Here is a 10,723-nt window from a genome sequence, read left to right as displayed (position 1 = left end):
CACGGAGCCTTTAGGATCTGTGGGCTGAAGGGGATCATGGCCATTCTCCAGAGAGCCACATCTCCCTGTGTCAGCACTGCCCTGGCCCCCACGGGAGCTGCTGTGCCGACAGCACCGGGCTGGCTTCCACAGGTGTCCTGCACAGACAGTGAGGGGTGGGAACTGTCAGGCTCTGGAGATCCCTGGCAGGCCCTGAGGGATCCCTGGCAGGATGCAAGTGGATCCCTGTCAAGCCAAGGGGGTCCCTGTCAAGGCATAGGTAATCCCTGTCAGCCCATGGGATGATCCTCGTCAGGGCACAGGGGATCTCTGTCAGTCCGTGGGATGATCTCTGTCAGGGTCCCTGTGAGCCCAAGGGATGATCCCTGTCAGGGCACAGGTGATCCCTGTGAGCCCATGGGATGATCCCTGTCAGGGCACAGGTGATCCCTGTGAGCCCAAGGGATGATCCCTGTCAGGGCACAGGTGATCCCTGTGAGCCCATGGGATGATCCCTGTCAGGGCACAGGTGATCCCTTTGAGCCCATGGGATGATCCCTGTCAGGGAACAGGTGATCCCTGTCAGCCCAAGGGATGATCCCGATCCCAGGAATGACCCAGGCCAAGAGGCGGTGCCCTAAGCGGATCCCGGCGCACGCAGATGACGTCACACCCGGTCGCCGAAGCCGGTGGATCGCTACCCTGCACGTGTGTTCCCGGTGGGCGCTTTAACGCCGGGGCGGCGCTTCCTATTGGCCGGCTGGGAGATTGGCAGGCCGAGAACCAACCAGAGCCCTCCGTTCTCCCCGTGTAGCCAATGGGAGGCAGGGGGCGGGCCGCGGCGCCAAGCGTGGGGCTCGTTGAATGTGAAGGACCGGGAGGTGCGCGGGGACGGGCGGGGGTGGACCGGGACCCCCACACGGGACCGGCGGGTTCGGGGAGGGAGGAGGGGCAGCACCGGGGTGTCCCTGCGCGGCCGGGGCTGCGGGAGGGCTGGGGTGGCCCGGCCACGTGCACGGCGGTGGCTGGGGGGCTGCTGCGAACCAGGGATGCTGTGCTGGGAAGTGAATCTGGTCGGGGCGTGTTGGGAAGCGATCCCAGGGGTCTGTGTTGGGAAGCAGAGAAAAGAGGTTCTTGTTGGGACGTGAACCGCGGGGTGTGTGCTGGGAGAAGTGAACCTGGGAGTGTGTGTTGGGAAGCATCCCGGGGCTTGTATGTTGGGAAGCGAACCTGGGGGTGTCTGTGTTGGAAAGCAGACCCAGGGTCCTGTGTTGGGAAGCGGACCCGAGGGTCTGTTGGGAAGCAGTCTCAAGGGTTGTGTGTTGGGAATCGGTCCTGTTGGTCCTGTGGTGGGAAGTGAACTCAGGGTGTCTGTGTTGGGAAGGGATCCTGGGGGTTTATGTCGGGAAGCATCGCAGGGCTCGTGTGTTGGGAAGCAGACACAGCAGTTCTGGTTGAGAAGTGAACCGGGGGGGATCTGTGTTGAAAAGCAGACCCAGGGATCCCGGCTGGGAAGCGATCCTGGGATCTGTGTTGGGAAGTGAACCTGGGGTTGTGTGCTGGGAAGCCAACGGGTGGGTGCTGGCTGTGTGGTGCCCTCCTGCCCAGGGCATGGCCATGGGTACTGGTATCTCTAACTGAGGTGCCAAACCCATCGTTTGGTGGGTTCTGCTGTATTGGGAACCTGCCAAAGCGTATTTGTGGGTTGTTTTATCTGTCAGCATGTTTCAAGGTAAATATTTGTGACTGAGCCAGCAGTTGCCTTTGTGCTGTTAAACAGAAAGTGACGGTGTTGGGGTAGCTGTGGAAAGCCACTTAAATCAGATTTTCTCACAGAGAAATAATGTGGACTTACAGCTAGACCTGGTTTCAGAACTCAGTTCTCTGCAGCTCCTGTTTGCCTTCACCCTTATGCCAGTGTAAAATTAAAGATAAAACTAATGAGACAATTCTTTAAGCATTTTTTTACCACATTAATCTGTATGAAAATAGAAGAGCAGTTTAACTGCAGAAAACTGTTTAGTGATCACATAGGCTTATTTTTGCTTGTGAGTATATGTGTATGCACACATATGTATTTTATTGAGATGACTGACAGTCACATTAATGTATTTTGAGATGAGAGAGGCTTACTTTGTGTTATCTGAGGTAGACAGTTATTCAAACTATTTAATATAGTGCATTATGACCTGCAGAAAGCACAGCATCAGTTATGGGGGGTTCCTACCAGGAGGGTCAGTGAGGCATTTTCCACAACAGGGCCTCAGAGGAGAATAAGTGCTGAGTTTCCTACAGGAGATTGACATTTGAGTTTTACAGCAGCTTAACTTTAACATAAAGGAAACATGAAAAAATCTTAAAGGAAACATGAAAAGATCTCTAAAATGAATCAAAATTCAGTCCAGACATACATTTCATAGTTAAGTAGTCACAAATAATTCTCATACCAGTGTAATTATAGTATAACTGTCTGCATATGAGACTGGCATTTAATATTAACAAAGGTTCTAATTGCAGTGTGGTGGTTTCTGTTACAGAACAATTCTATTTCAGAATGCCGAAAATGAATGCAGAAAAAAAAGAAAAGAAGGCAGAAAAAAGAAAAAAGCTGAAGCAACATGTGGCCCAAAAGGAGGAGCTGGAACCAGAAACTGAACCAGTGAAGAAGAAGAAAAAGAAGCAGCAGCAAAATCTGCAGGTTTGACTGTTTAATTCAGTAAAATATGGATATTTTTTTTTGTATATTCAGTACTGAACCTGAGTGTGCTGTTTGATTCAGTTGCAATAATTCCTTAGATGCAGTATGCCTAGAGTGAAAGTTAAAAGGAAAAGGTAAACTAAGCCAGATGGGATCTCTGTTTGTTTTGGATGCTTCTGTGAAAGACAGAGAATGGGTGAGAGAATGTGGGTGAAAGGGGAACCAAGTGGCACCGAGCAACTGTCATATGGCAATATCGACGCAGCTTCTGTTTCATGTGATCCTGAGTGGCTGGGAAAACATGAAAGATGTTTTCTTGGAAGTCCTCTTGATTTTTTTTTTTTTTTTTTTTTTTTGGACGGAATGTCAAGTGGCCAGAAGGTGTCAGCAGTCTCTTTGTATTCCTGAACACTTTATGAATTAATTTTATGAGATTGCAATTAGCAATATCAAGACATTATTTAAGCAGAGCTGTGTAATGTTTGGTGGGTTTTTGTGATGGCAGTGGTGCATAAACAGGACCATTCAGTTCTGCTGTTCTGAGTGGTTACTGTAGAGTGAGGATCAAAGAAATATGAGGCAGTTTGGCACTGTCAAGAAGTGGAGAGGGAAAGGCAAAGGATTTTTCCCGAGGAGTTCTTGAGGGTCACCTCAAGAAGCCCTGTTCTTAAAAACTCTCATGTTTCCTGGCCTAACATAAAATACATGTGACAGCTTGTTACTTCATTTATCATGAGATATGCAGCTCAATGGAGATTGTGTAACTGAAAGTTAGTACTTATTTTGTTATTAGACTTCATTTAAGCTTGTTGGCAAGAATGTTTTTGGAGAACTTTTGAATTCGTAAGTGTCTCTAGGTATTGCATTTAGGGTTTGTGAAACTTAATATAAGAAAAGCCAACCTATTGACAGTAGTTATTCAGAGGTCTGTAAATTCTTGCAGTTTTGCAGTGAGCAGTAATTTCTCAAGTAGGGAAAGGTTTCATCTTTATCAAAGCACAAATAGAAAATTTTTGTATTTAGAGCTTAATAAGAGGGAAAAATTTCTCTTTTCCTCTGGAGACTGTGTATTTTAGACCTTAGATTCACAGTACTATAATTTAGTTTGACTGAAAATATTTTTTCAGGATAAGACCATGTGAAATTGAAATATCAAAATGAAAATTTTATTGCCTGTATAATTTCATGTAAAACTGCAAAACATCCCAAATGGGCATCAAGCCTCTGCCAAATGAGGCCTTTTTGGACCATCTGATGTCAAGTGATAAGTCCTTGGAGCACACAAATTAGCTCTTGTGAGCTGTGCAGACTGTAGGACTGTGAGAGAAAGAGCAAATATTAAATGGAAAGAAGAATCCTTAATGTCAGGGAACACCACTAGGCACAACAGTTCTTAGAATCATAAAAGCTGATGCCAGTGAGTGGCTTGAACATGTATATAGTGTGAGTTTAAGGGAATGCCATATAAGGTCTATGACAAGCCATTTCTTGGCATCAGCTTTATAAACTATAACTGTTGATAGCAGGAAAGCCTAAGTTAATAGACCACGTTTGTTTTTTTTTTTTATTTGAAGTGACTGTTGAGAATGAAAAACGTGAGGCAGATCTTACACAAATTTATTTCATTGGTTAAAGAAAGCTACTTTCCAGTTTGATTGTTACTCAGCGTGTATACTCCCAGCTTGGTGTGAAATCCTGGTTCAGACACACTGACAGTTATGCTTTAAAGTGCTTTTGGCCATCAAAACTTGTCAGCATGGAAAACGTAGTAAAAAAAAAGGTAAAATTGCTTTGTGTGTCCAGGAGGATCAGGAGGAGCTCTGGGGCTGCAGTGATGTGCTCAGTTAGTGTGGAAGGTTCCACACATAAGAAATTTGGAACAGAAATAATTAAGGCAACTGCTGAGAGTGTTTATTCTGCAGCCTTACTTTCTTTAGTTTTATTTCTGTTACTTTAAAACAATTTGGAATTTTACTACATCTGCAGGAATTCCTGAATTGTGTCAACTGGATTCTGATGAGCTGTGAGTGACTTTAGTGCAGTAACTGAATTAAACTCTTTTGGGCATTTTTAAAGTAAGGATGGGTAAACTCCAGTTTTTCCTAAGGAGTCTCATGTTTGGTAGAAAGAAGTCAAAGGTTTTGGTGGGACACTGATTCATTAAGTCACTTTACTTTTTTTTTTCTATTGTGGTACAACAAATTTAGTCTCCAAAGTGGGTAATACAAATCTCTAATTGATTTTGGTATAGACCTGCAGGCAAGCTGAGCTGTGTTTAAAGTGTCTGGATTTAGTTGTACACTGATCATTCCTTCATGAAATTTGTTTCAAAAATTCTTCCCAGCTTCAGACTAAGGCATTTTTCCTTGGGACAGCTTGACCTTTCAGAGTAATCTTGATGTTTTATTGACTTTCATCTACTCAGTTTCTTCTGTTTACATTAAACAGCAATAAGCAATTCAAGATCAATATAAATGTTTTCATGAGTGATCTTAGAACCACACAGCTCTAAATGACACATCTCTGGTGAAGCTGAGCATTACAAGTTTTAAAACTTAATTCAGCCTTGTGGTTTTTCTGACTGATTTTCCTAATGTTACTGTTCTATTTAACTTGGCAATAACCACACATTTTAAATGTTGTTGTTTCTTTTGTTAAGTGCCTGGACATTTGTTTTATGTGGTTTTTAATGATTTTTGTAGTTTAGTAATATATTTATATGTTAGTGTAACAGTTGAATTCACAATTCTTGTGAATTGTCACATAACATAGGCATAAAGAAAAGAGATTTAAAATGTGTCTTCCAGGCTGGTGGTTTGAAGTTAAATACTGGCTTCTTAAATAACAACTTCCCGATGGACCTTGTCAGAGACAAGTTAATTTTGTTTCAGTTCTCTGAAAAAAAAAATATTTACAGTATTGTTAATGTGTCATCTTGAAATAAGGGAAGCGTTAGAAGTTTCTTTGCAATTACCCTTGTCTTGCTTCTGGTTATGGATTTCTTCACCCTTCAGACTTTGAGCTGCCTCAGTGTTGTGAAGCAGCAGTTGCAGCACTGTAGGTAGGGAACAACATGTGGCTGCTTTTTCTAAGAAGGCATTTTGAGTTCTGCCCAGAATGACCTTAATGTATCAAAGGATCTTGTAATTTATGGGTAGAACTTGTTTCTGCTGTTTTCAGAGCTGGTTGCTTTCTACTAAACACTAAGGACTTTCTGAGTAGAACCTCTATTAGGCAAGACTCATAATTCATAATCCATAGCAAACAGTATTCATTTCCTGTTCCTTCCCAATTTAGTCTAGTAAACACTGTAACTTCCAGGAAAACTACAATGACTAAGAGACAATCTATCTTTATAAATCAAATCCCCTTGTTCGTGGTTGAAGGGTACTTTAGGTAATGCTCATACAGCCAGTGGGTGTTTCCTTGTGTTTCCTTGTTATATTCAGCACTGCAAATGGTTGGAGGAGGAGAAATCATTTTCCTTGGATAAAGGCAGGGTCAGTGGGAAAGGAATTTAATTTTTGAGATTCCATACAGATAGTACAAACAATGGCAAATAAACAAATGGTGTTTCTTTCATCAGAGTGTGCAGGTGCCCAAACAGTAAGATCTGTTTACTAAATGGAAAATGGCTAAATCTGTAGGGAAGGGGTTTTTCTGTTCAACTTTTTGGAGGTTGTCATAAAGAGCAATATAGAACTATTAGGCTGGAAAACAAACCACAAAACAATAATTCTTTAAAATCAATGTTTGCTTGTAGCAGTGGAAAAGCCCATAAAATTATGTTTAAACTGTGGAGGGAAATATTTTGGCAGGAGCTTGGTGGAATAACTAGGAATGTTACCTTGATATGATCTCTAATGCTGCTTGTAATCAGGTAACCAGGGTAGTAATTTGAATGTTTAATGACTGCAAACCAGACATTGATGCAAACGGATCCAGCAGATGCTGTAAAACTATCATCAGAAAGTGTATTTATTTGTTTGACAACCCACTAATTCCTCCCAAAGTCTGTTGTTGCAATAATGAGTTGTGGATGATTTGCAAACAAACTCAGTAATCCTTTAGTGTTCTCTTAATTTATTTTTCTAATTAATGGGAAGCTTATCTTGTAACCATCAAAATAACTTAGTTTATATTTTCCCATCCTAAGAAATGCCATGAAGTCGACTTAGTGTGATGTTGCAGGATTGTCTTCTGATTATCAGGCTACCAGTACTAACTGTGTCTTATATACGTTAAAAATATATTTTGGAAACTGCTTGCATTTCAATTCCACTGTCCATTCTTCCTGCACTTGTGTAATTTTGCTGTAGTGGCTTAATCCTTAATTATTTTGTAAGAAATATGTAGAAAACTAATCTTAAATATTGAAAAAAAAGGAAAATAAATCCCAAAATGTTAATTTTATTTAGCATAACCTCCTAAAATAAGAATCTTGTCTTGTTCTGGTTTTTGGTTTTTTTTTTTTTACCATTTTTAGAATATCTTCAACATGCAAATAGAGTTTTGTCCGTGTTATGAAGAGAAGATGACATAATCTTTCATCTTCCCCCATCCCTGCATCTCCCCCTATGCCTTGATGGAAGGATACATCAGCAGAAAGCAGTTTTCCAGTTATAAAGGGGAGGGTGAGAGCTATTTCTCAAAATGGCCAAGATAAATGTCAGGGTGGACATTAGTGTGGTCTCATTAGTCTGCTGGTTTTGGTCAGTCTGTAATTGAAATGTTGGGCCTATTTCTCTTTGCTTTGGGCTGCCTTTCAGTTGAATATTTATTCTTGGTTTATTTGGGGTTGTTTTACTTGCACAAAGACACAAGTTTGCTGGCCCGTTGGCTGCTTATTGGCTTGTTCTACAATGGCCTTCTGATGGTTGAAAATAATTATGAAGCTCTAAATCCATGTGGTATTTGTGACTTACTCTGTGTCATCTTACTTGGCTTATCTGCTTTCTTATCTATGCAATATTTCTCAAATTAGGAAAATTTAAAAAAAACAACCAACCACAAAACAACAAACTTTGAGGGCAGCTGGTTATGGGACTGAAACATTTGTTTCCTGCTAGCACTTTTTCATTAGAATATTGATAGAGTTGCTTTAAATTATTTTATTAAATTAACAAGACATTTATTTATTTTTAAAAAAAGGTAAATTTAATTGTGACACCACATAGTGTTTATAGAGAATAGTAGGCCTTTTGTAAACAGACATGTCTAAGGAGGCACAAAATAATGTCTGAAATATGGATGTGCATAGATTAGGCTGAATAATTTTACATTCCTTTGAAAATTATTTTTGTAATGATACGAATAGATTTCCCAGGAAAGAGTATTCACAGCTGGGAAAACAGTTGCTACTTTGAAGATGGTTTTCCCAGGCGAAAGGCTCACGTCCCCAACTGTGTTTGGTATAAACAATATGTGGTGTATTTCTTACTTTGTTTAAAGGAATTGTGCATTCTTCATTACATATTAGCCAACGAGAGGTTCATCCTGATTCTGGGTATTTGCCTTAATCTGTATCTATTCAAAGTTAATTCCTTACTTTTATTAATAAAGCCAGGGTATTAAATTAATGGGGAATTTGGTGGTGAAAGACAACAGCCCCTTCTTTGCTATTAAGAGGGGGAAATTCCTCCTTCTGTTCTTGGAGCACGTACTTGTCTTTCCCTCTCAGCCCTCATTCTCTACTTAGTGGTGAGACCTTCCTCGATGGTTCTTGCTGGATTTCCAGTATAAATCCTTGCTTTCATGACTTACTTAGCTGCAAATATCTTAACAAAATTGAAATTCAGGACAGGATTCCCACTTGTGGGCTCAATTTGTTGAGTCTTCAAGCATTGTTGAAGGAGCAGAGGCAAGTTCTGCTTGACTGTGTGTCACCCAGCTCCAGTCCAGTGAGAACACTGTTTTCTGCATCTTTTCAGTAATGATTTTATTCTGGTTCTGTATTAATGACTTTTAGCTCCTCATAGACAGAGTCATCATCAATGAAAAGTGCTGGAGAAGGCCCAAATTGTCGAATGTAGAAAATTTGGCACAAAACCTCAAAATATGTGTAACTTCAGTTAAAAAAAAAGTCCTTTTACATGTTTGATTTCACAAAATGCATTCAGTTGACAAGAAATTAAGTTGTAAGCTTGAAAGGATGTTTGCTACATTCTGATCTAGAATAATGTGCAGAGAAATGGACATTCAAAGGCATTTATTCATGACAGGGCCTGAAACTTGGATGTGTGTTTTGTGTAACATAATAATGCAAACCTGATTCTTGTGGATTTGTTACTTCCTCCTTATTGTTCTTAGTACTATTTTATTAATGTTAATTTGTTCAAAAAAATAAAAAATGGCACAGATTTGGATATTTAAAATGTTTATTCTTAAAAGCAGCTGTTTTCCCTGTCCTTGATGGAATGCTACTGCTTTTCTAAATAACATGTGAGTCTGGTATAAGGATTTTTTATAAAATACAAATTTTTCTGTATCAGTGGAATAGATTCAGAAATTAAAACCTCCCGATGTTTTGGTGCAGATAAAAGGAGGGGTTTGGGTGCTTCCACAGTATAAAAAAGAAACTAGAAGTTTTCTCCTTCAAAATACTTTTTGTGTTTAGATGCAATATTGTGAACCACATGAAAGAACACTGTATATTTATGTATGTTAATAAATTACAGCATAGATAAAATGGCTCTTGGGTATTAGATCAAAGCCACACAGATTAATAAATACCTGGAAAATGCTTGTCTGTTACATCCAACAAGTAATTAGAACAGAAAATTAATCTTTTGACTTTTAGAAGCTGCCTGAAATATCGAGGGTACAAGCATGAAGGTATTTGACAGGGGAACCAGACTCTGAGTGAATTTACCTGTTTCTAATTGAATCCCACAGGAGTTCTGTAGGACATCAAACAGAAGATCATCAGCCAGTGTTTTATTAAATTTCTCAGCATTATCTTAATAATTATCTTAATAATCTGTAAACCAGGCTATTACAAACAGCATATATACATAAGGGCAGACAGCTCTTCCTACCATCCTACATTTTGAAAGATGTCAGAGCTGTTCAGGGAATGTAATGAAGGCTTAGAGCTACATCACTTAAAAAGGAGCAGAGAGGTTATGTAAAGAGAATAGAAAATCTAAAGTATGTGGGGAAAATACATGCTTTTAGTAACTGTCATTCCATCCTACCTTTACATTATGTACTGCATCCTAAATGGGAGTTATTCATATTTACCCATGTGTAAAATGACTCAGTGGTTACAGAACTGTGACACTGAACTGTAATACAAAGGTCATTGAAATTGGTCATGGACTTTGGAGCCTTCATGTACCTCGTTGGCTGTTCCTTTTTTCAAGTCACTTTTGGAATAGACAAGTTTTTCCTATTTTATTATGAAATTCCCGCCTTTCATGGCTTTCAAGCCATGATTTTCTAAAGGCATTTTTAATAAACTTGTGAGGTTGGTTTTTTTTTTTTTGTAGATAGTTTGTTTTCGTGGTTGAAGTTTGCAATGCTTTGTTTAAAACGTGGTTATCTTCCTTATAAAGACTTGTCTAGATTAAGTCATGATCTGGTTTGGGCTTAGAATAGGAGCAGCCAACTGTCCTGATCCGATAGGTCTTGTAATAAAATGTCTGGTCAAGACCTGAAAGGTCTCACTTGTTATCAGTGGGAGTCAAGAAGAGCACAAATCTGGCGAGGGACAGGGGCAGTTTTCCATGGATCCTCGTGGGCCCCATGTTATGGGCTGAGGATGCAGCAGGTTCTGTGTGATCCGATGTGAACTTTAGCAGCAGCTCTGCCAACAAGTTTGTGCTTCTGACCCCACAGCACTTCAACAGTGTTACACGTCTTCTGGCATCTTTAATTATCACAGATGTCATGTCACTGTTCTAGAGAATTACCTTGCACTATCAGAAGTAATTCTGACTTTATGTATTTAAAAACCAAGCAAGTTTATAAAGTAAGCTCTCCCACACATCACTGTCTGTATCTTCTTCCCACCTTGATACTCAGTTGTCAGGTGGATGTTTGGAT

General features: G+C 40.2%; 1 protein-coding gene across 1 annotated transcript in view; it reads left to right on the top strand.

Moving 5' to 3' along the window:
- Positions 1-847: 847 nt before the first annotated feature.
- The window catches only part of CUNH7orf50 (chromosome unknown C7orf50 homolog), a 154,335-nt gene continuing 144,459 nt past the window's right edge, over positions 848-10,723 (top strand). Inside the window, exons 1-2 of the mRNA XM_027656462.1 lie at positions 848-907; positions 2,517-2,677. Coding sequence (XP_027512263.1) covers positions 2,534-2,677 — 144 coding nt within the window. The 5' untranslated portion in view covers positions 848-907; positions 2,517-2,533. The remainder of the gene's footprint in view (positions 908-2,516; positions 2,678-10,723) is intronic.

Source organism: Corapipo altera, unplaced genomic scaffold (assembly GCF_003945725.1).
Source record: "Corapipo altera isolate COAL_440 unplaced genomic scaffold, ASM394572v1 104, whole genome shotgun sequence".
Taxonomy (NCBI): Eukaryota; Metazoa; Chordata; class Aves; order Passeriformes; family Pipridae; genus Corapipo; species Corapipo altera.
This window is presented reverse-complemented; position numbering and strand designations above follow the sequence as displayed.